General features: G+C 52.0%; 1 protein-coding gene across 1 annotated transcript; it reads left to right on the top strand.

Annotated features, from left to right (window-relative positions):
* Positions 1–131: 131 nt before the first annotated feature.
* BAIAP2L2 (BAR/IMD domain containing adaptor protein 2 like 2) lies at positions 132–27,537 on the top strand (the record flags this gene model as incomplete). Its single annotated transcript, XM_079714902.1, has 14 exons — positions 132–182; positions 1,274–1,349; positions 2,063–2,149; positions 2,632–2,693; positions 11,721–11,792; positions 12,016–12,132; positions 12,976–13,122; positions 22,935–23,087; positions 23,406–23,544; positions 23,712–23,934; positions 26,035–26,193; positions 26,529–26,736; positions 27,219–27,262; positions 27,462–27,537. The coding sequence occupies 14 exons, from the start codon at positions 132–134 to the stop codon at positions 27,535–27,537; spliced, it is 1,614 nt and encodes a 537-aa protein (XP_079571028.1).

Here is a 27,537-nt window from a genome sequence, read left to right as displayed (position 1 = left end):
TCTCCAGGTCCCACTCTGCAGCCTCCTTCACAGCCCGCTGAGCAGTGGGCATTGGAGGGTACCGACCCCCAGTGCTCCCAGCCTTGCTAGTGCCACCAGCCTTCTACTCAGTGCCCGGGTGCACCCACTCCATGGCCCCCGAGATGGACCAGTTCTACAGGTCCACCATGGCCATCTACAAGGTGAGTGTGTGCGTGGCCCAGGCCCCAGCTGCCGCCCCCGCTCCCAGGGCTCGAAGGTCGGCCAGCTCTGGAGGACAGAGAGTGAGCATAGCAGCAGTTTGTTCCAGGAAAGAAGGCCCAGAACCAGGCTGAGCTGAGCAGTGGGCATGGGGGTAGGCGTCCCTGGGGGCAGTCGGCCACTCCAGCCCCAACCTGAGGCTCCCAGAGCACAGGTTCATCCAGTGAGTGACAGGACTGCTGAGACAGACTCCCAAACACTGGATGAAGCAGGACAGGGCCCAGGGTGGCCTTAGCTGGGAGCAGGGGGCCTGCCCGAAGAGCCACCTGGCCACCCCAGGGTAGGGGAGTCTCTCTTTGTCTCTTTCTCTCTGTGTCTCCCTGTCTCTGTCTGGTTTCTGAGCCGCTCACTCAAACTTTCTACTCGACTCCGGGGGGTTGCTGCAGTCTCCATAGACATTTACTGAGCACCTCCTGTGTGCAGGACCCTTTCAACATGTACACCTCACAACACCCTATCTTTGGGGTAGAAAATAATCGCCCCATTTGATAGATAAGAAAACTGAGGCCAGAGAGGCCAAACAGCTGGTTCAAAGTCACCAAGGGAAGAAGAGGGGCTGCTGAGATTTGAATCAAGACCCAAGTCTAAGTCCTCTACCCAGAGTGCTCTCCAGCTGGCCATGGCCTGCAGCAGCCCAAGGGACCCGGCCACAGTCTTGCTCCCCAGGGGCTCTTCTTTGAGCAGAGCAAGGTCTGCCCTTGCCCCTGAGGTGGAACTCAAGGCAGCGTTGAGCCACACCCAGCTGGGCGCTGTGACAGACCACAGGCTTCAGCCAGTGGGAGGAGAACCTTCCAGGTGCAAGTTCCCTCTGGGCAGGTGGTGATCTGGAGCCGGCCAAGGGGACCCCGGTCTGGATCCTGGCCTCTGAGGTCCTTGCAGCCGAGACCCAGAACTCTGGGTGACTCCAAGTTTCTAGGTGGGCTCCCCCGAGTCAGGCTTCTCACTGGGGTTGGGGGTGCCCTGATCCTGAGGCCCATCATTCAGTCTTCGTCTCCCCATCTCCACCCTCCCTCCCATCACCCTTGGACTCCAGAGCATCATGGAGCAGTTCAACCCCGCCCTGGAGAACCTGGTGTACCTGGGGAACAACTACCTCCGGGCCTTGCACGGTGAGTGCCCGGCCCTGCAGGCTCTCAAAACCCCAACGACACACACTTCTCTATGTCACCCTGATGCTGCCACTGAGCCCACTCCCATACCCAGGCCACCTCTGCACCCCCAGCCTGGCACCCCGACCAGCCCCCCTTCCAGCCACCTACAGCCAGACCTCACCACTCGCTCAGCGCCTGTGCAAACAGCTCCCATCTCCCCCATTTCCCAGCAACTGCCCCACCCCCAGAGCTAATCAGCAGAGGGTTGTGAGCCACCTGCCGGCTGGACAAGCCAGGGACACACCCAGAGCTGAGTGTCACCCAATCCCTCCCCGCCCTTTAGGACTTCAGAGTCCTCACAGCAGTGACCTGAGCCCGTGCCACCCCCAGCCCCACTTCGTGCCTCACAACACACAGATGCCCGGACCCCGCCCCCTCCCAGACAGACACAGGCCGAGGCCCTGCGCTGGGGGCAGCTGCCCTGTGCCCTGCCGCGCAGGGAGAGCCCATCCCCCGCTTTTTCACCCCCCCTCCTCCACCGCCCCTCCTCTGGCCAATGCCACCTCTCCACACACGCTGCCCGGGGCACCCCTCCCCTCTCACACACACCTACGCCAGAGCCCGAGGCATCCCCTCCACACTCTCTCCTGCCACAAGGAGAGGCCTCCAGAAGTGGGGAGGGGCACATGGAGGAGGGGTCTGGGGCTGGACGCATCCCTCTCTCCACGCAGCTCTGTCTGAGGCGGCAGAAGTGTACTTCAACGCCATCCAGAAGATCGGAGAGCGGGCCCTGCAGAGTTCCACCTCGCAGATTCTGGGTGAGGCACGCCTCGTCCCCCCATCTCCCCCACTCGTCTTCTTAGGCCTGGGGGACAATCCTCCTAGCCCCCTCCCCCTCCCCTGGCCTCCTCCTGTGTTCCAGGCTCCGGGCCCCCCTCTGCCTGCCTCCCTGGTGCCTCCCCTCAGGCCCAGGACCGGCCTTGCCTCCATTCTCAGGTCCCAGAGAGGGTTCCTTTTACAGTCTGGCCCTTCCAGGAAGTCCCCCCCAAAGACACAGGTCTTGCAGCCCAAGGCCCAGAGCCCAGGCTCTTGTTCTGGAGCCAGGGCCCCTCCTCTCCCCTCCCTGTAGGACTTTGCCAGGGCTAGGACAGGTGCTGCCAGAGGCCCTGAGTCATATGGGGAATCCCTGGACTTTGGTCCCCAAATCCAGCCTTGGGCAGGCCCTTCTGACAGCTTCTGGTGGGAGGAGGGCGGGCAGGGTAGGTCCCCGCACTGAAGCTGCTGCTCTCCGTGCCTCCAGGTGAGATCTTGGTGCAGATGTCCGACACCCAGCGGCACTTGAACTCTGACCTGGAGGTGGTGGTGAGTCCCAGACCCCACAGCCTGGAGGGGTCACTTGGGAGAGTGGGCTGTGTTCTATGGGGGACGAGGGCCTCCACACCCTTCCTCAGAGAGGACTTTGGTGACATGACAACAACGGCTGCCCTTTTGGGCACCTGCCAGGGCCCGGCTCTGCTGGGCACATTTACCTGCACATCTTATTCAAGCTCCAGCAACCTGGGAGGCAGGTGCCGTTTCTATCTCCATTTGACAGAGGAGGAAACTGAGTCTCAGGGATCTAGCCACTTGCCCAAGATTCCAGAGTGAGTGGAGGAGCCAGGAAGCGAAAGGACCGTCACCCACGTGCAGCAGGCCCTGCCCCTACCTGCCTCCCCAGGGAGCAGCCAGTGATCTGACCTTACACACCTAGGAGAAAACCCTTCCACGGCCCTGCCACCTGCAGAACTAAGCCCAGCCCCTCGGTTTAAGGGGTTCCAGGTCCTGCTGAGCCAGCAGCCTCCCTGGCACCCCCAGTCACAGCCCAGCCAGCCGGAAGAGCTGCCCTCTGCAGACACGCCTGGCGTCCCCACCATGGGCTGCTGTCACGCTGTTCTCTCAGCCTAGGACCCACCCACCCCCACCCCTGATGGCCAGCACAGTCACCCCCTCCTCCAGGAAGCCTCCCCTGACTCCTGGGCAAGTTCAGTCTCTCCTCCCTCTGGATTTCAACAGATGCTTCTATCCATTCTTAGCAAGTAGTGGTGAAGAAAACCAGCTCTGCAGCCAGAGCACCTGGGTTCAAAGCCCAGCTCCACCAGTTACTGGCCTTGTGACTTTGGACAAGCTACTTAACCTCTATGCCTCAGTTTATCTGTGAAATGGAGATAATCATAATAACTGCCTTGCAGGGTTCTTGTGAGCGTTAATTGTGTTAATAAGTATCAACTATTGACCTTGGCACCTGTAGCCTTCTATGTACCTTAGCTATGATCATTAGAAGCAGAATTTACCCCCGTCTCTATCCCTGCCAAGACTGAAAGCTGTGCCAGGGCTGGGACGCGGTCTTCTCTGTAACTCCAGGGCCTGGGACAGGGACCTGGCACCAAGCAGGGCTTCACTGACTGGGAAGGAAAGAATAAGCTTTGAAAAGGGAGCGGGGCTGGGCCAGAGGGAGAGGAGAAGAGAGGGCCTTCCAGAGGTTGCCGTGGGCTGAGCATGTGCAGAGCGTGGCATCGGGCAGAAGAGAGCCGGGGATGGGAGGCAGGCAGAGAGGGAAAGGTGGGCGGGGCTGGGCGTGAGGAACCTTGGAAAGTTCGGAAGGAAATTTCAACTAATCGTGGAAGTGCACGGTTCTCAAACGTGTGTGTGGGAAACCACTGGAGGTCTGGATAATCTTTGGGGACACCATAAAACACTCATCAGTTTGGTAACCATGTTGAAATGGGGAACAAATTCACCAGCAGAAAACGTGCATCCACTACACTCGATAAAACCAGGACCCTGGGTCCCTCTCCTAGGCACTTTGAGGCTTAGCGCTAAGCCCGTGCCACCTCCTGGGGCTTGGGCAGGGAGTTACAGAGCACGGGTCATGCTGGCAGCCTGCAACTTCCTGTCCTTGTGTTTGATGGCTCTCCATGTCACCTGTGGCACACCTGGGCTGGACGCGGACAAGTGTCACCCAGGCCTGCTGTGTAAGGAGAGCTGCCCTCTTTGGGTACCAGTGTCTTGGCTGTGACAACAGGGCAGGGCCCTTGGCCAGAGCCATACTGGGCTGAACACACCAGAGGCCACCTCCCCTTTGGGCTCATTCATTCGACAACTATTTACTGCCCTGTGCCAGGTACTGCTATGGGCACTGGGGATACAGCAGACAAAACCCCCTGCTCTCCCCAAGGGGGAACCAGACAAAACCCAGGACAAGTAAGTGAGTATAGATGTGATGGGTTAGGTGCAAAATAAGCTATGGAGAAAAATAGACCAGGGAAGGGGGGTAGAAAGTATTGGAGGGATGCAATTTTTAACCGATGCTCAAGATGAACAGCACTAGAAAGGTGGCATTGAGAAGAGGCCTGATGGAGGTGGGGAGTGAGTGGGAGACACCTGCAGGAAGAGTGTTCTGGGCAGAGGGATCAGCACATGGGAAGGCTTGAGGAGGCCCACGTGGCCGGAGTGGAGGCAGCGAAGGCCAGTGTGGAGATGACCAGCCGCTAAAGGGGCCGGGCCTTGAGGGCATTGTCGGAACTCCGGCCATGCCTCTGAGTGTATAGAGCAAAGGAATGACAGGATCTGACTCAAGTTTGGTTTTCAAAAACCAAATCTTTTTTACTGTAAACTAAAATACAGGCACAGAAAGTGTCACTGAACAAATTCGAACTTAATGAATCATAATAAGGCAAACCACCTTTGAAACTCCCACCCGGGTCAGGAACTTTGCAAGCCTTTCCTGGAGCCCTTCTACATGCCCCCGTCAAATCACAGACCCCCTCTTCCTCCAAATGTGACCACTGGTCCGACACTGCCTTGTGTTTCTCTGTAATTGATCACCCAATTGTATGTCCCTGGATGCTAGAATTTGTCTTGCTCTCTCTTTTTTAAAATATGTCTTTGAGTCTCTTTTAATCTACTGGCTCCCCCTCCATCCCTTTCTTTTCCTTACCATTTACCTGTTGAAGGGCCTGGGACCTTTTGACCTGTTGGTTTTCCAAACACTCCTCATGCAGCTCAGCTTGTTCCTCTGTCCTCTGGACCCAGAAGCTTGATCAGACTCAGGTTCCATCTGTTTGGCAAGACTAGAGTGGGTGCTGGCTTCTTCCATCAGGAGGCATGTGGCTCCTGCCACCTTGTGACAATAACAACAATGGAGGCTGTGTGTCCACACCCACTCATACGTGGGAGTTATAAGATGCTGCTATTCTGCTGCTCTTTCACTTATGAACTGGAATATTTCTCTAAAGAGACGTTTCTTCTTATGTGCTATTTTTTACCCAGTGGCATGCTTCTTATGGGAAAGACAGGATAAAGGCTTATTCCCGCCTTGTCAGCTTTCAAGGTCATGTATTTGGGGCTTCCCTGGTGGCGTAGTGGTTGAGAGTCCGCCTGCCGCAGGGGACATGGGTTCGCGCCCCGGTCTGGGAAGATCCCACATGCCGTGGAGCGGCTGGGCCCGTGAGCCATGGCCGCTGAGCCTGCGTGTCCGGAGCCTGTGCTCCACAGCGGGAGAGGCCACAACAGTGAGAGGCCCGCATACCGCCAAAAAAAAAAAGATCATGAATTTGCTCCCTGTCATCCTCTGAAGGTGACCGGTTAGCTTTATTTTTTTACTAGTACCATCATTATAATATTTTTTAGTATCTAGTCAGTATCATAGATCTAAACATATTTGTTGTGTTTTACTCCTTTGCAATCATTATTTCACTGAAGTTGAAAATGTCCCCGTTCTGACCAGCAGAAGCCTCTTCAGTCTGGCACACGAGTCCTTTGGCGTAACTCTCATGGTTCGGACAGTCTCCTTGCTATCCAGCCTGACAAGATGTTCTGCCCACATCTAGTACTTTGCTGCTCTACACATAGAATCAGCCATCTCCCCATGAAGCCCTGTTTTTACTTTTTGCTTTTGGTGGAAAGTGGTATTTCAAGACCATAATCTGGGCACTAGGGGTGTCCATTGGGTTGATCGTTGCTCCTAGCCTTTTTCAGTGGCCAGTGCTATACAGACATACGTACATACATATGTGCATATAATAGATATGCTACATATGCCTAGATACATAGATATATGCCTAGATACATACATATATACGTAGATACATACACACATGGATACATACATACATTTGTACAAACATATATATACACATACATACGTGACAGTACATATAGTTAAAGATAGAACACTTCATAAATTCATACTAATCTTCCAATTCAGATTCAGCACTAGATTTTTACTTAGCCTCTTCCCTATTCCACCAGTATCTCTTTTGTTCCACATCAAGAATCCTCATTCTTGGGAATTCCCTGGTGGTCCAATAGTTAAGACTCCATGCTTTCACTGACAAGGGTGCGGGTTCAATCCCTGGTCAGGGAACTAAGATCGTGCAAGCCGTGCGGTGAAGCCCACCCGCCCCCCCAAAAAAGTCCTGGGCTTCCCTGGTGGCGCAATGGTTGAGAGTCCGCCTGCTGATGCAGGGGACATGGGTTTGTGCCCTGGTCCGGGAAGATCCCACATGCCACGGAGCGGCTGGGCCCGTGAGCCATGGCCGCTGAGCCTGCGTGTCTGGAGCCTGTGTTCCTCAACGGGAGAGGCCACAACGGTGAGAGGCCCGCGTACCACCAAAAAAAAAAAAAAAAAAAAAAGAATATCCCATAGTTACTGTTTGCTTTATCTCATGTTACATATACACAACAGTCTCTGAATAATGATAGTAATTCTACCACCACCAATATGGTTTCTGAAAGCTGTTAAAATCTGTTTTACATTTGCTCTCCCCAGCCTCTCCCCATTTTCAAAATACAGGCGTGCTTTGAAGATACTGTGGGTTCTGTTCCAGACCACCACAAAAAAGCAAATATCACAATAAAGAGAGTCACACAAATTTTTTGGTTTCTCTGTGCATATAAGCTATGTTTACACTATACTGTAGTCTATTAAGTGTACAATAACATTATGTCAAAAAAAACACAATGTTCATACCTTAATTTAAAAGTACTTTATTGCCAAAAAATGCTAACCATCATATAAGCCTTCAGCAAGTCGTAATGTTTTGCAATAGTAACATCAAAGATCACTGATCACAGATCACCATAACAGATTATGACAATAATAAAAAAAAAAGTCTGAGCTACTGTGAGAATTACTAAAATGTGACACAGACACAAAGTAAGCAAATGCTGTTGGAAAAATGGCACCGATAGACTTGCTCGACGTAAAGTTGCCACAAATCTTCAATGTGTGAAAAACGCGGTATCTGCAGCTGCGCTTTGTCTACACTGTCAGGACCCAGAGCTGCTGCACCTTGCTTGCTCCCCTTTCACCCTCATTGATCTTTGTTTACAAGTAACTACATATTTAATGTTCACCTCAAACCGCATGTCCATGTCTTTCTCGTCATTTTGGCCTTGTTCTGATTGTCCCCACAGGAAGGGCTCCTGTGAACAATGTTCTCTGAGTTCTGACACCAAGATAACAGCTTGTTCTCCTTATACTTGAAAGTCAGATTTGCTGGATATAAAATTCTTGGCTCACATTTCATTCCTTCCTCCCTCCCTTCCTTCCTTCCTTCCTTCTTTCTTTCTTTCTTCCTTTCTTTTCTTTCTTTTTCTTTCATCTTGAATGTTGCTGTTGAAAAGTCTGATAATCTATTTCTTCCATTGTAAATCACTTGCTTTTTTTGCCTTAGATGCCCAATTTTTTTCTTTTTCTTACATCTAGTAACTTTTCCAGACTATGTCTTGATATTGGTCAGTCTGGGACAATATTCTTAGCTATGTGGTGTACTCTTTCAATATGTAGTTTGAAATCTTTCTTTTTTTTTAATTTCAGGAAACTTGTCTTGAATTACAAGTTTTAGACTTTTTTTTTGTTCTCTTTCTCTGCGTTTCTTCTTCAGGGACTCTTATTATCTGTGTGTTAGACCTTCATAGCCTATCTTCAATATTTGTCTCTTCCTCTTGGCTGAATGGAGCCCATATTGTCATATGGATGAGACTGGAGTTTAGGGGAGGATCTGGGCTGGGACATACATCTGGGAGGCATCAGCCAGTGGACTGCATGAGCTCACCAAGGGAGTGGTGTAGATAGAGAAGGGAAGAGGCCCATGGCTGAGCCCCGGGGCAACTCAACCTTCGTGGACCGGGGAGATGAGGGGGACTGAGCAAAGGACAGAGAAGAGGCAGCCGGGGCGTGTGAGGAAAACAAGGAGAGGGTGGTGGGCTGGAAGATGAAGGAGGAACTTGTCTCAGGAGGAGCGAGTGGCCAACTGTGTCCAATGATAATGAAAGGGCGAGTTGGGTGAGTCCTGAGAATTGATCATGGGGCTTAGCGAGGTGCCGTCTTGGTGATTTTGAGAACAACACTTTTGCTGGCGTGGTGGGGCAGGAGCCTGATGGAGGGTGTTCAAGAGCAAATGGGAAGAAAGGAGCTGGGGTCAGCCCCCAGAGACAATTCTTTCAAAGGGATTTTCCTGTATCAAAAGCAAAAGGATTTCTCAAGTTACTGGAATAACTCCATACCTAGAACTTACAGTGCATGTTCTCAGCAGTAGGTCTGCTCTCAGCTTCTGTACTGAGGGGCTCACAGGACCCCACTAATGGAGTGTGTCCCAGGGGGAGGGGAGGAGGGCACAGCAGCCTCTGTTCCGACTTGCTGGGAATTCTTCAGCCTGCCCTGGGTTTGGTGTCTTCCTTGTTTCAGAAGCCACCTGCTAATTATAGGCAGTCCTGTGGTTCCCCCACAGCAAGAGTTCAAAGTTCTCTTCAAGTATCAACATCTTATTAGATCCATTTCTTCGGGAGCTTGACGACTTTCCATTAACCCACTGATGCCTGGGCCCCGTCTGATTGGGGCATCCTGGGTCTGTGTCCTCTATGGTGTTGGTGATCACAGCCAAGCCCTGGTAATGAGAGGAATTACAACCCACCTGTCCTGCTCTAATGCATGTTTCCGTGGTGTGACTTAGTCCCTACGCGACTAGAAGCCGGAGCCGTATCCTATGACATGGAAGGTGGCTTGTTCATAAGTGACATTTCCTAGGCAAGGGGAGGGGAAAGTTAGGAATTAGGAAGAAAGGTAAAGCCCCCAACTTGTCTGCTGCACTGACAGCAATAGCCCTTCAGGCTGCATTTTAAGAACATTTTTTTTTTTTTTGCGGTACGCGGGCCTCTCACTGTTGTGGCCTCTCTCGTTGCGGAGCACAGGCTCCGGACGCGCAGGCTCAGCGGCCATGGCTCACGGGCCCAGCCGCTCTGCGGCATGTGGGATCTTCCCAGACCGGGGCACGAACCCGTGTCTCCTGCATCGGCAGGCGGACTCTCAACCACTGTGCCACCAGGGAAGCCCTAAGAACATTTTAAAAGAGCTCCTGAACCCAGGCCTCCCTGGGGAGGACAAGCACTCCCAGCCTCCCGGGTCTCTCAGCTGGGGGTGGGTGTCGCAACCTCCCATTTCCACCGTCATGACAGCCCCACCTCCTCCTGCATCACCTCAGCATGCCAGCTCTGCGGTAATTCAGGTGTTGCCAGTGTGTCCATTCTATTGGTTTTGTGCATTTTTAATATTTTCCACGGCCTTAGGCGTGGTTCAAGTTCATCTCTCCAGGTACCATTCACCATCTCTCTTAGTGCTCTGGTTGCCAAGTTGCCTGGGTTTTGAGCATCAGCCCCAATCCTGCATCTTCCATAAGCCCTGTTGTTTATATCGGGCGATTTGGCAGGACGTGGCAGTTTTCAGGAACATATGTCTTGTGTTGGAGCAGAACCTTCAACTGGGAGGTATAGGTCAGGAAGGCTCACTTCCTTACTGCCTGGATCCAGCAGAAAAGGGCCCCCATGGGGCAGAAATAGGGACTCAGAGAGGTTTGTAACACTGATCCCGTGCCACCCCCCCAAAACACACACTGGCAGCCACACTCAGGGGTTTAAGGCCCGGCTAGTCCTGAGGGGGCCACACCAAAGCTCCCTTATAGACCAGTAGTTAGCAAGGTTTCAGAAACATCTGTGGAAGAAAAACTGAGAACTTTTATAATTTACTGGTCTTTCCTGACGCCCGGCATTCCTTTTCCTGAGGGACAGAGCTGCCACAGCACAGCTTGGGGACCCCCGTGGCAGGAGGCAGGATCCACCCAGAGTTCTTTTTTTTGTTTTTAAAGTCTTTATTGAATTTGTTACAATACTGCTTCTGTTTTATGTTTTGGTTTTTTGGCCGCGAGGCATGTGGGATCTTAGCTCCCCGACCAGGGATCGGACCTGCACGCCCTGCATTGGAAGGCGAAGTCTTAACGACTGGACCGCCAAGGAAGTCCCCCACCGAGGGTTCTTGAGCAGGGACTCCTGAGGGGAAAGGTCAGGCAGACAGAGAAGGCTGAGCAGAGTTGGAAGTGTCCCCAGAGGCGGCAGCAGGATGGGAGATGCTCCTCTTTGCAAAGAGTACAGATGAAAGGATTTAGGTCTGATGTCCTAACAACACGGAGTGACCCAGGGAGCACTGATGGGGGACACAGGGGAACGTGCCAGCTGACCACCAAGGCCCACAGAATCAAGCTCATTGGGTTCTAGGGCTGGACCTTAGGGACCATCTGGGCAAAACTTTCCCATTACAGATGGGGAAACTGAGGCCCAGGGAGGGGCAGCAACTCATCCAAAGTTACAGGGCAAATTGGAGGCAGAACCAAAACGGCTAGAACAAAGCTTTTCTGAGCCTGAGCCCAATAGCCTTCCTGGTCCTCCTGGTCACCCAGGTGGTCAGCCACCTCCTTCTCACCTGTCACGGGAACCTGCCACCCCAGTGAAGCCCTCAACAGTTGTGAGCTCTTTTGCTGGGCCAGGCCCAGCCCACCGTGCCGGGGACTCAGAGATGGGACAGACCTGGTTCATGCTGCCCATACAAACGGGCTGTGACCAGGGGCCCGGCAAGAAATTCCATCTTATGGCTGGAGGAGCGAACAATGAACAAACAAGTTGTACACATGCCAGAAACAAAATGAGAGAGTGATGAATTCTGCCTGAGGAGTCAGGAGGGCCTCCCAGCAGAGGGGGAAGTGAAGCTGGTATTTGAAGACTGGTAGGAAATTCCAGGCATAATCAAGGCACAGACTGAGACTAAGAACCGGAAGATGTCGACACATTTATGGAGGATGTGTTTCAAGCCAGGGACTGCACTAAATGTTTTGTATGTTTAACCATTTAATCCTCCCTCCAAATAGGTGCTCTTCTTTTACCCATTTCTCTGATGATTGGCGAGGTGCCTGGTGTGTTAGGAACGTAGTGGGCAATGTACTGGAGTGAGCAGTGCAAGGAACTCTGGGGCCTGGGGATGATAGGGCCGCCCTGATCACCCTCACCCTGCACTCCACACAGGTGCAGACATTCCATGGAGACCTGCTGCAGCACATGGAGAAGAACACCAAGCTGGACATGCAGTTCATCAAAGTGAGTCTGGCCACGCATCCTGGCCCCACAGCCCATCACCAGCAGGACCGTCTCTCCCCTTTTGAGGGATGGGCACACTGAGGCCAGCGCTGGGCATTGACTGGCCCCAGGTTATACATGCTCCCAGCTGAGCCCCTGCCCCTGTCCAGTACTCTGGCCCATAAGCCAGGTGCCTTGAGCTCTTTGACACGGGGGTCTCCCTCCTCTCTCCACCCCATCCAAGGACAGCCGCCAGCACTACGAGATGGAGTACCGCCACCGAGCCGCCAACCTGGAGAAGTGCATGTCCCAGCTGTGGCGTATGGAGCGCAAGAGGGACAAGAATGCACGGGAGATGAAGGTGCAGGGGCTGGGGGGCAACACCGGGCTCCGAGGGGACCCCCAACACCCGTTGGCGCTCTCCCACCCAGCACCAGCCCAACCCCAGGAGCGTGTCTTGCCCCACCCTGTGTGGCAAGCATAGCTGGAGAGGTCAGCCAGCCCCTGGCGGGTGGGCATCACTGTCTCAGGGACACCCTCAGCGCCACTCCTTGTCCTGTCACCGCCTGGCCCTCCCCGCACTCCCCTGGCCTCCTTGCCTTCTCCTACTTCATTGAGAAAACCTGAGGCCCTCAGTCACGCTGCTCCTGATCAAGGCAGCAAAGGCAGAATCCACCAGCAGCCCCACCAGCCTCCCCCTCCCTCCTGCCCCCTGACTAAGGCCAGCCCCTCCTCCCAAGCTCAGGGCCCCATTCTTGGCCTCTGTCTCCAAGACCTCTATCTCCTTTCCTGCCTCCTCTTCTGGCTCCTTTAATAAGCTCATATCTCTCCTCTTTGAAATCTTCGCTCCCAAGTAGGTGGTTATTAATCAATTAATTTGCATTTTCATTAAACCAACTCTCTTAGGCCTCACTTCTGTGCTTGGCCCTGTGCCTGGCACTGGGGACAGAAGGATGGCTCAGACACCAGTCCTACCTGGGAGAAGTGCCCGGGCCAGAGGGCAGGCAGAACCCAGGCTCATGAGGATGAGGATACACATGAGAGGGCAGGCCCAGAAGCGAGGGCAGGCTGGGTGCTCAGGGGAGGCTTCCAGGAGGAGGTGGCTGGTTCAGGAAGGAGAGAGAGGCTTCAGACAGCTGGCACCCGTGGGAGTGGGATGAGGGACACACCACCTGCCTCCAGCCAGAATCCCCTTTTCCCCCAGGAGAGTGTGAACCGGCTGCACGCGCAGATGCAGGCCTTCGTGTCTGAGAGTCAGCGGGCAGCTGAACTGGAAGAGAAGCGGCGTTACCGCTTCCTGGCTGAGAAGCACCTGCTGCTTTCCAACACCTTCCTGCAGTTTTTTGGCCGGGTGAGCTGGGGCTGGGGGACAGCTAAATGAAGCCTTCTGGGGGCTGTGCTCTCTGTGAGCTGGCTGTGCGTGGGAATTCCCCTCCCTTCCTCCCCATTCCCTTCTTTCCTTCCACCCTGGAGATATTTATTTTACTTATTTACTCTCCCCATCTATTTCTTTATTCGTATCATCACATATTCATTCATTTATTGTCATGATTTTTTAAAATTCTCACATTCACTAATAATTCCTGCATTTATTCATTCATGTATGGACCATTTTTTTTCATTCCTGTTTACATACACTCACTATTCACAAAATCATTAACTCATAGGTTTATTCAATTACTGTCTATTAATTTTATCATGGTATTTAAATCTTCTATGGTCTTGCTTTGTCTAATCTGCTAGACCATTGTATTTCTAGTGGATTTTGCTTTCTGCATTTAGCTGCCATGTTGTTTAGTGTGGTGGGGATTATGACTTGACTACTATACCTTCTCTGTAAATATTGCCATTTATGTATATAATATATCTCATAATCCAGTCTGATACTTTTAATTCCGCTTTGACATTACTATTGCCCTTCCTACTTTCTCTTTTCTTATCTTTAAGTGTTTTATGTTACAAAGATATAGCTCAGTTTTGACTTTTGACCAGTCTGACAATCTATGTCTTCCAATAGGAGAATTCAGTTCATTCCCGTTTAACCTAACAACTGATATACCTGCTCTATTCTTTCTGGATAACTTGAGTTAACTGTATTTACTTTGTCGTTTCCTCTTTTTCTCCCATTCTTGTTCTTGTCAGTTTGATAAAATATACATTCCTCTGTCAACTTTAATAATATAATAGCCAGTTATTTTACCAGCAAAAGCAAGTTTATTCAGGAATAGTCAGAGGAACTGCAATTCACACTATGTGAAGAATGGCAGACCACGCGCAAATCCAGAGAACAGGGACTGACAGCTTGTTTTATGGGGGAAAGAGAGGAGTTGGGAGGGGCTGTAATAACCAAAGAGTCCATTGGAGGAAGCCGGGAGTCCAAAGTATGGAGGTTTCTCATTGGTTGGGCTTCTACAGTCTGATTGGCTGGGCTGTCACAGGGGTCGGGGTTGGGGGAGAAGTTTTCTTCTGCTGCTGGATAACAAAGTGGGCAGCAACTTCCTGTGGGAGATGTAGGCTTGCTCCTCTTCCTGCTTGGAATAATTGAGGCTACATAGCAGGGTATGTGAGCTCCCCCTACAGGCCTGCCCCTACCCCAATTTTAGCTGAGATTCATTTAATTTATTTAATTCCACATCCCTCTCCCCTTTATTATTTTGGAAAGCCTATTGTTCTTTTCATCTCTGCTCATGATGACCTCACTCTGTGAACCTCATAATCATATATATTTGTCTATTATGTTTTTCAAAAAATAATGCCCCCCCCGAAACACACACTACTTGGTCCTTTGCGCCCCTCACCCCATAAGAGGAGACCTTGAGAAGGATTTTCCTGCCCTCCCTGGTGCTCTAAGATGAGGCTTGTAAAGTCTGTACTCCTCTTCTCATCCTTCCAAACCACCACCTCTTGGTTTTGCCAAGAAACTTCAGGACTTTTAGTTCCAGACCCTCACTAGTCATTTCTTTGCAGCATGGCCCTTCTATTTCAAGAATCTGTACTTAGATTACATGTATTACCATGGCCAGTGCACCACCATCGTCCACTAACATTTCACCACACATAGGATCAGACACAATGCTTACCACTGTTTTCAATCCTTTTCACCTCCCACTGTCTTGAGGTTTCTGTTTTGATTAATTGGCATGGCTGGAGAAATTGCATGAGTATTTTCTGCATATACACTGTTGGAATCCTTGCATCTCTGCAAATGTCTCACTTTTACCCTGCTGGTGAGGGCATATTGGCTGGTTGAAGGAGCTGCAGCCTTTTTTTTCTCATGGTCCAAGATGATTTGCCCCTGTTTTCTAGTGCTCGGTGTTGTAGATGCTAAGTCAAGTGCTGGTCTGTCTCCTTTCCCTTTTAAGTCACAGGCTCTTTCTCTATGGATGCTTGGAGATTTTCTTTGTGTCCTTGCGACTCGGGAACTTGTCCCGGTACCACCTAGATGAGTGCCTGTCGGTGGCCCTTCAGCCTGCAGGCTCAAGTCTTTCTTCAGGTCTGGGGAGCTATTTCCTCTTCTGTTTCTTTAATTATTATCTCTCTGCCGTCATTACCTTTTCTCTTTCTGGAACTCCAATCATTTGAGCCTCCACATCTGTGACCATCTTCTCCCCCCACTATGTCTATTTCATTTCTTCTTGCTCAGTATTTTGAGATATTTCTCCTCCTTGACCTGCAGGCGACTGATTCTGTTCTCAACAGGACTGTCCTCTCTCTCTCTCTCTCTCTTTTTTTTTTTTTAACATCTTTATTGGAGTATAATTGCTTTACAATGGTGTGTTAGGTTCTGCTTTATAACAAAGTGAATCAGCTGTACATATACCTATATCCCCATATCTCCTCCCTCTTGCGTCTCCCTCTCACCTTCCCTATCCCACCCCGGACTGTCCTCTCTTTAGTTCATCTGTTCAATTTTAAATCTTAACATCATGCTTTGTCTGGGTAAGAAGGTCTTTGTTTGGCAGTAAGTACCCTTATCAAGTCCTTGTTAAGCTTGTCACTCCCTCCTCTCAGCTGCCGGGGTGGTTTGCTGTGTTCTCCTCGCTGACCACTGGGTCCTCTTAGGTGCCTTGTTTCTTTCCTTTGCCTGCTCATGGTCCTGTTCCCACTCTGGGTTGAGTTGAACTGCAAGGGCTCAGGCAGTGGTGCTGGCAAACGGGGGGGGGGGGGGGGGACAGGAGAATGGAGCAATCTCTACCCAGTGGGACCCCACTCTGCCCCAGGTCTTCCTTTTGCAAGCATCAGCTGTCACTCAGCCTCTCATGTGGAGAACCACAGCAGACAGGGCTTCTAGGGAAGGTTGTACAGGTTGTGTACTGCACAAGGAAGCCTGGCTGAGAGTAGAGCTGTGCTCTGCTCTCCAAGCTGAACATACTGGCTGCAGACTGTGTTTGCCTGAAGAAAGGAGCATCATTACCTTTGCCATCCTCTAAAGAAGCCATCCTCTAAAGAAGATGTGATATATACACACACACACACACACACACACACACACACACACAATGGAATATTACTCAGCCATAAAAAATGAAATAATGCCATTTGCAGCAACATGGATGGACCTAGAGATTATTATATTAAGTGAAGTAAGTCAAAGACAAATATCATATGTTCGTTTCTATCATTTTTTAGATTCCACATATATATGTCATATGATATATGATATGATATGATATATGTCATATCATATATGTGGAATCTAAAAAATGATACAAATGAACTTATTTACAAAAGAGAAATAGACTCACAGACATAGAAACAAACTTATGGTTACCAAAGGTGATAGCAAAGGGTGGGGGGAGAGTTAAATTAGGATTTTGGGATTAACATATGCACACTATTATGTATAAAAAAGGTAAACAACAAGGACCTAATGTATAGCACAGGGAACTATACTCAATATCTTGTAATAACCTATAATGGAAAAGAATCTGAAAAAGAATGTATATGTGTGTGTGTGTGTGTGTGTGTGTGTGTGTGTGTGAATCACTTTGCTAGCACAACATTGTAAATTAACTATACTTCAATTTTTAAAAATTTATCAAGAAGGGCTTCCCTGGTGGCGCAGTGGTTGACAGTCTGCCTGCCGATGCAGGGGACACGGGTTCGTGCCCCAGTCCGGGAAGATCCCACATGCCGCGGAGCGGCTGGGCCCGTGAGCCATGGCCGCTGAGCCTGCGCGTCCAGAGCCTGTGCTCCGCAACGGGAGAGGCCACAACAGTGAGAGGCCCGCGTACCACAAAAAAAAAAAAAAAAAATTATCAAGAAAATTTAAAAGAAAAAGAGGCCATTCTCTCACCAAATGTGTACCCACCAGGCTCTGTCCATCCAGACAGAACATCTGTTTCTAAATTACAAAGAAGTACCTTATGGGCTAGCAGCTGCCCAAGTCTATGGATGCCTGGAACTCAGGAAAGCCAGCAGCCCCTCTCAGAGCACACTCAGGAGGGACACTTGATGTTGCCCTACCCACGTGTCTCTGTGACTGCACTGCTCAGGCCCCTGAGCCCTGTTGCCTGGCCTCTCACTTGCAGATCCTCAGGCCCCTGCCAGCCCACTGGTGGTCAAAGTTCTGTTCTGCCTTCTGTGAAAGTCCAACAGGGGCCAAAGCCTCCCAATCACCCTTCTTGCATGTAGACTTGCCTACCTCCCTGGCCTGGCCCAGCTGTTGACCCCTCTGGGGAGGGGGATGATGGAATCTACAGGAGGGGAGGGGCCAGGGCTGTTGGGAAACCATCCTTCCATCATTCCCTAAAAATCCTTGCATTTTTCCAATGTCATTTGTTCATTCATTCATTTATTCAACACATAGTCTTTGAGCCCAGATGACATATCAGGCTCTGGTTCTATTTGGTATCTGAGAGAGACCCACCCAGCCAGCCAGCCTCTCTTTCCTGGCCACAAACACGGGCTCCTCTGCCCCTCCCCCGGCCTCATTGCTCTTTCTACTACTTCCTATTTCTCTGTAGTCTTATTTAGTTTCTATATCCATTTCTTTGTATTCTTATTCAGTTTCCCAAATACTGTGCCCTGGCTGCAAATTCTGGCAAGTGATTTCATTTCTGAGTCTCATTTTCTTATCTGGAAAAGGAGGGAAATAATCACCCCTGCAGAAGGTGGGTGCGGTGGTGGAGCCTGGCATATGCAGGAGCCCAGTGGGATTAGGTCCTCCTGCCCCTGCTCTCTCCCCTCCAAAGATGAAAACAAAGGCTCCCATTCAGGAGACCCGAGTGCTTGCAGTCAGCTGCCCCCAACAGCCAGCAGCCAACTCCCGCCTCCCCACCTCGGGGTCCTTACCTTGCCAGGTCCTCCCTGAGTCTCTGTTTCTGATCCCAGGGATCAGAAATCTGGTGCTGAGCAGAGGTGTGAGATGTGGCTGGATCCAGTGACTGATCCCAGCCCCGGCTGACATTCTCCCACTCTCACCACCGCACCCAGCCCCGGGCTCAGGGCTCGGCCTTCTCCCACCCTAACCACCCCGCACTGAGTGATCCTTCAGGGAGGAGCTGCTGCTTCTTCCTTTAAACGGTTATATTGAGATATAATTCACACACCATGAAATTCACCCATTTAAAGTGTGCAATTCAGCGGTGTAGTATAGGAACTTCCGTGGTGGTCCGGTGGGTAAGACTCCATTCTCCCAATGCAGGGGGCCCGTGTTCAATTCCTGGTCAGGGAACTAGATCCCACATGCTGCAACTAAAAGATCCCACATGCTGCAACTAAGACCCGGCACAGCCAAAATAAATAAATATTTTTTAACAAGTGGTGTAGTATATTCACAGAGTTGTGCATCCATTGCCTCAAGTCAAGTTTAGAACATTTCATTACTGCTAAAAAAAAAAAAAATCAGTGCTCCTTTGCGGCCATTCCTTGATCTTCCCATTCCCCCTTGCCCTAAGCTGCCACTGATCCACTTTCTGTCTCTATAGATTTGCCTTTTCTGGCAATTTCATATGAAAGGAATTGTACAATATATAGTCCTTTGTGACTGGTTTCTTTCACTGAACATCATGTTTTTCAAGTTCATCAGTGTTGGAGCATGTATCCATACACCATTCCTTTTTATTGCCAAATAGGATTCCATCATCGGGATATGCCACGTTTACTTACCCATTCATCAATTGATGGACATCTGGCTTGTTTCTACTGTTTGGCTATTATGAATGGTGCTGCTCTGGATATCCACGTAAAAGTTTTTCCGTGGACGTGTGTTTTCATTTCTCATGGGTATATAGGAGTGGAATTGCTGGATTGTAAGGTAACTCTATGTTTAACTGTTTGAGGAACTTCCACACTCTTTCACCATTTTACATTCCCGCTACCAGTTTATGAGGTTTCCAGTTTCTCCACACCCTTGCCAATACTTGTGACTGTCTTTTTTTTTTTTTTTTTTTTTGCGGTACGCGGGCCTCTCACTGTTGTGGCTTCTCCCGTTGCGAAGCACAGGCTCCGGATGCGCAGGCTCAGTGGCCATGGCTCACGGGCCCAGCCATTCCGCGGCATGTGGGATCTTCCTGGACCAGGTCACGAACCCATGTCCCCTGTATCGGCAGGCGGACTCTCAACCACTGCGCCACCAGGGAAGCCCTGTCTGTCTTTTTGATTATAGCCATCCTAGTGAGTGTGGGGTGGTACCTCATTATGGTTTTGATTTGCATTTCCCTGATGGCTGATGATGCTGAGTATCTTTTCCCGTACTCACTGGCCACGTGTACATCTTCTTTGGAAGAAAACTCCTTTCCGCCTGTGTCTTGAACAGTTAACCTCCAACATTAAGAGGAGAGCTCACTCCTCCACTGGCTGCCTCCTGCTGAATGATCGCCCCCTCAGGAGGGAGCTGTGGATTGAATGAACCAGACTTCCCCTAGGTGCAGGGGAATAGGTAGCATGTTGTCTGACCCAGCTGGGCTTTAGGACATACACGATCTAACTCCTAAGACAGTGAAGCATAAATATGTACCTGTTAAGCATGTCTGTACGCAGAATGCACAAGATTTAAAGAACTCTTAAGTGCCTGAGCACAGTAAGGTGTCTTTCTCATCTGTCTCCAATAATCAGTCCTTGCTTAGTCCAAGTCTAGTCAATAACATGCCTTTCTACCTCACCGTCAGCTTCTCTGGATCTATCGCAGTTGTGTAAGTATATCTCTAGGATAAATGCCTAGAAATGGGATTGGTGAGTCCAGGGATATAAGCATTGGCTGTACCAATTTACACTTCCACCAGCAATGACGGAGATTCCCTGTTTCCTTGACAACAGTATGTGAGCAAACCTTGATTTTTGGTAATCAAAAAGATAAAAATGGTATCTCAGTGTAGTTTTACACTTGTTACGCTTGTCTTATAAGTGAGATTGACATCTTTTCATGTTTCAGAGCCATTTGATTTTCTTTACTGTGACACGTCAGTATCTTTTCCTCCATTTTTCTTATGAATTTGTAGGAGCTCTTTATATGTTACTGAAATTAGCCCTTTCACAGTGATGAGTTGCAAATTATTTTCCCAGTTTGTCCTTTATCATTTGATTTTGCTTATTGTGAGTTTTGCCATGGTAAAAAAATTATTTTTATTTAGTCAAATTTATCAGTCTTTTATAGTTTAGGGGGTTTGTATCATACTTAGAATGGCTTTTCTTTTTTTAATATTTTTCTTACATGATTAATTTAATTTTTTAATTTTTATTTTATTTTTGGCTGCGTTGGATCTTCATTGCTGCATGCAGGCTTTCTCTAGTTGCGGCGAGTGGGGGGCTACTCTTCGTTGCGGTGCGCGGGCTTCTCATTGCGGTGGCTTCTCTTGTTGCGGAGCACGGGCTCTAGGCACACAGGCTTCAGTAGTTGCGGCACGCAGGCTCAGTAGTTGTGGCTCACGGGCTCTAGAGCGCAGGCTCAGTAGTTGTGGTGCACTGGCTTAGTTGCTCCACAGCACGTGGGATCTTCCTGGACCAGGGATCAAACCCGTGTCCCCTGCATTGGCAGGCGGATTTTTAACCACTGCACCACCAGGGAAGTCCCAGAATGGCTTTTCCACTCTGTAAATATTTTTAACATTTTCCCATGGTCTCCTCTATGTTTCTTCCCAACCACTGGCTAAACTGCCTAAAGGCAGGGCTGAGGGGAGCCAGTGAAGTTGAGTGCCATCCAGGCCAGGACTCGGTGCTGAGGCCGTTACTCCGAGAATCCCCTAGCACCCTGGCAGGCACTTTCAAATTGGACAAAAACCCTTTTTTAAATACGATAAGCAAAACTTAATGGTCTCACTTTGCTTACTGCCTCTGAAACAAGCGCACAAAGGCCTTTGGAGTTTTGTCTTTGGGCTGTTTTGCTAATTAACTATGCAAGGCAACAGAGGGGGCGGCCACCTAGCCACCAACTGAACTAGTTGCTTCTGTGACTTGAGGCGCTGAGCCTTTCTGTTTTGCTGCCTGAGATCAAATTTTCAGCAGCTGGGCCAGAATGAAGGGAAAAATCATGGAAATGTAGTCACAGGAAGCTTCCTCAAGACAGACGAGTACAGGCCACTCCATTGCTTACTGGATGAGAGACCTCGAGCCAGTCATTAACTGCTCTGACCCTCAGCATCTTCTTCTATAAAATGGAGATAATAATGGCACCTACCTCGCAGGGCTACTGGCACCTACCTAGCAGGGCTACTGGGAGAATCGAATAGGATAATGAAGGTAAAGTCTTTAACACTGGGCCTGGCACAGAGTAAATGCTCAGCAAAGGGAAGCTTTTATTATTCCTAAGGTGACAATCCTGAACTTGGCCTTGAGGGAGCGAGTATTGGAGTAGAAAATGGAGAGACACTGATAACTGGAGAGCAGAGTGTTTTGATTGTACCTAGGATGACCTGAGTGACAACACAGAGAGGTCAATCCCACTGAAAGAAGTTTTATTACATACCACACTTCCCAAGAGAAAGGGTCATGACACACTACGCAGGGCCACATGGGAGTAGCACTGGGGGTTGGTCAAGAGGCAGAAGGAGCTAGGGGAAAGCATGGCCCAGAACCTTTGTTATGGTTTCCATGGGAAGGGATGGGCAAAGAAGGGTAAGCAAGTTTAAGTAAGTTTAGGATTGGATGGTTTGAATAATTTCAGTGGGCTCTGGGCTATAGGGGTTATTCTAATTGTCTGGTACCTGGCTTGGGTGATTCAGGGCAGGGGAAACTTTGGTTTGGTGTGTGAATTAGAAGGTGATTGGGGATATGGGTTTTGGGTTGGTTGGTTTGCATATGAAAGGTGTGCTCCAAGCAAACTGTTTACTATCTCTAGGAATTATCTAGCCCTGTGAGGTGCAGTCTTTTCAGATTAACAAGGCCCCACGATGTCAAAGCATCATAAAGTACAGAAAATTAAAAACATGATTAATACAAACAGCAGGTCTAACATTTAAAACCTTCCCACCCTAAGTTGTTATGGACTATGTGGTCAGCGGCTGAGTTTCCTGTCCTTGAAGGTATTCAGGCAGAGTTAGATGCCCGTGTATTGGGGATACTAGAAAAGGGATGCTTACGTAGACTAAAGGGATAGACTGGAAAAAGTATTTGGAAGGCTTCTTTTAGAAAACTACTCAAACTGGCTTAAACAGAAAAGGTGTTTATTATTCTAGTCACTGGGAAGTTCAAGGGCTTCAGGTACAGTTGGATCCAGGAGCACACAAGATGTCATCAGAAATTTGCCACTGTCTGTTGCTTAGTTGAAGTGTCCTATGCCGGCTTCGCTCTATCCATTTAGCAAACCCCGTGAGGTGAGAGAATATATTTTTCCAGATTATTCCAGGGTAAGTTCTGGGACTGGGTTCTTTGGTAACAGTTTTTGGGTAGGTGCACATACCTGACTCCATCTCTGTAGCCAAGCCTGGACTGCACCCCTACCCCTGCATCAGACAGTAGGAGAGCCCCCGTCAAAGCAAAGACTGAGAGACGGGTCAGGGGAAACTCCTCCAGGAAAAGTGAGGGGCCTTTGACAAAAGACCGGGAGGGCTGGCCAGTGGGTAAACCCAAAGTGACCACAGCGATCTTTGGTTCCTTCCAGCTGGAAAGTCCGGTCATCCTCAGATTGCAGGGTCCGAGTTCCCGGGTCTAGGATGCCAGTTTTGAGTCCCCGGGGTTCTGGGGTCTGCTTGGATCTCGCTGACCCCCGTGTCCCCACCCGGCCAGGCCCGGGGGATGCTCCAGAACCGCGTGCTGCTGTGGAAGGAGCAGTCGGAGGCCAGCCGCAGTCCGTCGCGCGCCCACTCCCCGGGCCTGCTGGGCCCCGTGCTGGGGCCGCCCTACCCCTCGGGCCGCCTGACGCCCACCCGCCTGGACATGGTGAGGCCCTGGGCGCCCCCGCCCCCGCCGCCGCCGTTCGCGCCCCCGCCGCCGTTCGCGCCCCCGCCGCCCCCGGCACCCTCTGCGGGGCCCTGGGGCCTGAGGCCCTCCGCCTGGAGCCTCTTCCCCCCGAGGGTTCCGTTCTACGAAGCGCCCCTCGGCCGGCCCTTCCGCCCCGGCGCGACGCCCCCGTGGTTGCTCGGCCGCAGGCCAGAGAACCCCTACGCCGACGCCTGGGACTGGGGGTGGGGGCTGGACTAGGGCACCGCGGCCCCGCCCCTCCCCGCCCCACCCTCCCCTGCCCGTCTCCCCTCGCAGCCCCAGAGGCCTCTGGGAGAGTTCGGCTCCCCCCGCAGCCGGCACGGCTCCGGCTCCCACGGCCCCGAGCCCACTGAGGCGAGATACGCGTCCCAGCTGGAGCCAGACCGCCGGTCCCTGCCCCGGACGCCGTCCGCCTGTGAGTACCCCCGGCCCCCGAAACGCAGAGGGAGGGCCAGGTACCCAGGTTGGGGACCCGGGGCCGGGAAGAGGAACCGAGATTGCGCTGCAGCAGGAGGGATCGAGGGTAGACGCCAGGGAGAACTTCCCACCCACGTGCCGCGGCGCTCTCCTGCCCCTCGGCAGCCTCGCTCTACAGCAGCAGCAACGAGCGCTCGCGCTCCAACTCTTTCGGCGAGCGCCCGGGCTGCAGGGGTGGCGGCGGCGCCCGGCGAGTCCGCGCCCTGGTCTCCCACTCGGAGGGCGCCAACCACACGCTGCTGCGTTTTTCGGCCGGAGACGTTGTGGAGGTGCTGGTGCCGGAGGCCCAGAACGGCTGGCTCTATGGCAAGCTGGAGGGCTCATCCACGTGAGTAGGAGCCTCGGGGCGCAGGGTGGGTTGGAAGGAGGACCGGAAAGCCTGGGCTCCAGCTGCAACTGAGTCTTCCAGGATGGAGGCTGTCCCTGGGCCTTCGAACAACCCATCCCCCATCCCCTCCTCGTCCCACACCAGTTTCCTCATCCATTCAACGAGGGTAGGAAGAGTCCCTTTATCAAGTTCAGGGTGGTGGCCCTTGCGAGGGTGGTAGAGGATGGGGAATGGGAAGGTTCTCTCACAAGTGGGAACAATACAGAAACCCTATTGCTTGAGCACCTGCTGTGCGCTTTACACTAAGAGAGGGGGCAGCTTGCCTTCTACCCTGAGGGAGTCCGCCAAGCTCTGACGGAGGGAATGGAGAGGGAGGGGGGCCAGGTGCAGGGGCGGTGCTGGGACCTTGCAAGCTGAGTGTGCTCACCTCCTTGCAGCCAGGCGCAGTGGAAATCCTTAAAGAACATAAACTGGGGCTGCTTTTGACACCATGAATAGAAGGGGGAGGCGAGGGAGTACACTGCAGTCTCGGTAAGCCTGGAGGAAAGCAGGGATCACTCTTTCTACCAGAGAAAAAGGGGAAGGTGGGAGCTTGCTGGAGCCAGGCAATGCCCCCCACAGGGCTTTATGGGCAAGAGACTGTGTGGTGCCCACGCCCACTCATGCTAAGGAGAGAGGAATGAATGAGGACAAGAAGAGGGGATGAATGAATGGAGCGTCGACAGGGGAGTCAGCAGGTGCATGTGAGGGTGCCTGCTGGGATGGTCATGTGATTAGTAGATGGACAGGTGGAGGATGGATGAGGGCATAATGGCAAGTGGATGCATGCTCCTGTGAGCAGATGGGTAGATGGAAGGGGGCATGGGAGGATGCACGGATGTGGGGTGCGTGTATCGACTAATGGGTGATTGGAGAGGTGTGTGAGTGGGTTGATAGGCGGGCAGGTGGGCAAGTGCTGATGGATGGGTTAGTGGATTGGTGGTCCTTGGGTGGTTGCCCACATGGATCATGGATGGGTGATGCATGGATGGGATGACGTGTAGATAGATGGGTGGATGGCAGGTGACCGCATGGATCAGGAATGGAAAGAGGAGCCGGTGGGTAGAGACGCGACTAAGAGCACGAGTAGTGGAAAAAACACCTGCTTTGCAGACCCGCGTCAGAGGGCAGCAGGGTGCCGCCCTGAAAGTCCCCAAAACAGGTGTGTAGCAAACCTCCTGGGGACCTGATTATAAAACCACCTAGATCTGAGCTCTCAAACCGCGTTTCCGGGACATGGTTATTCTTTCTGTGATTCAGGTTAGGGAAAACAATGGCAAGTTTCATCAGTAGGCACTTTATGGTGAAAACAGAAGTAAAACGTTCTGAAATGGTTTTATTCTGTCAGTTTGACTTGAAATAGCTTCTAGTTACCTATAGGTGAGAATGTTAGTGATCGGGTTTGGGGATCTAAGGTGGCTGTTTGGAGAACACTTTCCCAGATGTTCTGCAAGAATCTGATGGGTTCCGTGGAGTCTGAAAAGGCTAAGGAACATCGATCATAGTGCCTCTCCCTCAACCCTGGCTGCCCTGGAGATGCAGTAATGAGCCTCCAGCCAGACAAAGACTCCAAGAGCAGGGTGGCTGGGGTCACCGGGACCAGAGGGCCTATGGTGGAGGGTTGGTAGCCAGGTTCCCCTTCCTCTGGGCTCCTACAGCTGCCTTTGGTCCCCCCCACCGGTCCCCTGTGCCTCACCCTTGTAATCATTTGTTTGTGGGTCTGTCTCCCTCGCAGGCTGGCTGGGAGCCCCTGGGGAGCAGGGACTGCATCTGGCTCTCGGTGGGCCCTCGTGGGGTGGGTACTCAGCAAGTAGGGAATGAAGCTGGTCACCACATGTCCTTGGATACAATGCTTTCCTTCTCGGATCTCCAGTCCCTCCTCTCTAAGGCGCCCCAGCCCCTGGTGGGACATGAGGCTGGATGAATGGCTTTGAATGTCGGGAAAGACCTCCTTCAAAGGATGAAACGAGTTACTCTTAGAGCCAGGCCTGGCACACATCTACTCCTCTTAGAAATGGTATTTTGACCACCATTGTCGGGCCTTTTGCTTCCACCCCACAGGAGCGGCTGGTTCCCCGAGGCCTATGTGAAGCCTCTGGAGGAGCTGCCCATGAATCCCATGAACGCCTTGAACCCCGTGACCTCCATGAATCCCACGAACCCCTTGAACCCAGTGACGTCCATGAACCCCATGAGCCCTATGAATGAGCTGCCTTCCAGGTACCGCTGTGGTCAGAGACGGGGCAGGGGCGGGGACTCCAGTGGGGGGTGGCCCCACCCACCAGGAAGGGCATCTCTGAGCTGCAGTCCGGAGTTAGCCCAACCTCCTTCAGTTCCTGGAGAAAGGGCACCCCCATCTCTCTACATGTGAAGGTCATGTGTCCATCCCTCTGCCTCCCCTCAGGACTGCCTTCAAGCCAACAGTCTCCTCTCACCCAGGGGCAAGGGAGGAGGATGTAGGATGCTCAGGAGCCCAGCAGATGGGGTGGGTGGTGGGGGTTGCAGCAGGGCCTGACCCCTGACCCCCTTCCCGTCCCTCCTTTCTCTGGGCTCAGGTCCTACCCACTCCGGGGCAGCCACAGCCTTGATGACCTCCTGGACCGGCCAGGCAACTCCACAGCATCCTCAGACTACTGGGATGGCCAGTCCCGCTCCCGAACCCCGAGCCGGGTCCCGAGCCGCACCCCCAGCCCCACACCTACACCCTTGCCTGGCAGCCGCCGAAGTAGCATGGGCAGCATGGGGGTGGCCAGTGACATCAAGGTGAGCCCCCTCCCCCAGTCTGCCCTCAGCCCTGGGGTGGTCCAGTGGGCAGGAAGCCTGGAGACCAGGTAACCCTCCCTGCCCTGCCATTGGCTGTCTGGCAGGGGATCCTCTCACTCCAGCCTCAGTCTGCCCATCTGTGCCGGGAGGGGTGGGATGGGCTTCTGAGTCTGGGGTGGAGGGTGGGGGGAATGCATTCCTCTAGTGGATGGGAGCCCCGGGCTCCTGCTGGGAGCACTGGAAAAGGCCCCCCCTGGGGGTGGTGTTAGCCCTAGGAGATGGCACTTTGGCCCAGAGGCTCCTCAAGTCTGAAACCCACAGCATTTTGGGTTTCGGAAGGCTGGACCTCATTTCCCAGAAGCCTGGCACTGCAGGGGCCTCTGGTCCAGTCCTCTGCCCTGCTGGATTGGGGAGTTGCGGGGGGCAGGGGCTCACTTGCTCCTTCCCTCCCAAACCTGGCCCTCCCTCCCCGCTCCCTGCAGAAACTCATGTCCTGGGAGCAGCAACCCCCAGAGCTCTTCCCTCGGTGAGTCCTTGAGTGAGGGTCAGCGGGGGCCGGGCTCAGCAGAGGGCTGTGGAGGGGAGACAGAGGTGGGTGTGGGTGGAGGTGAACCGACGGGGACAGGAGGTAGGGGGACACCTGTCGCAGATGCCCAGCTGCCTTCCCTGGATCCAGAGCCAGCTGGGGACCTGGGCCCCTCTCACCCCCTCCTCTCCCCCAACAGGGGCACAAACCCCTTTGCCACCGTAAAGCTGCGTCCCACCGTCACCAATGACCGCTCAGCGCCCCTCATCCACTGA

This window comes from Hyperoodon ampullatus (assembly GCF_949752795.1).
Source record: "Hyperoodon ampullatus genome assembly, chromosome: 11".
In the NCBI taxonomy this organism is placed as follows: Eukaryota; Metazoa; Chordata; class Mammalia; order Artiodactyla; family Ziphiidae; genus Hyperoodon; species Hyperoodon ampullatus.
This window is presented reverse-complemented; position numbering and strand designations above follow the sequence as displayed.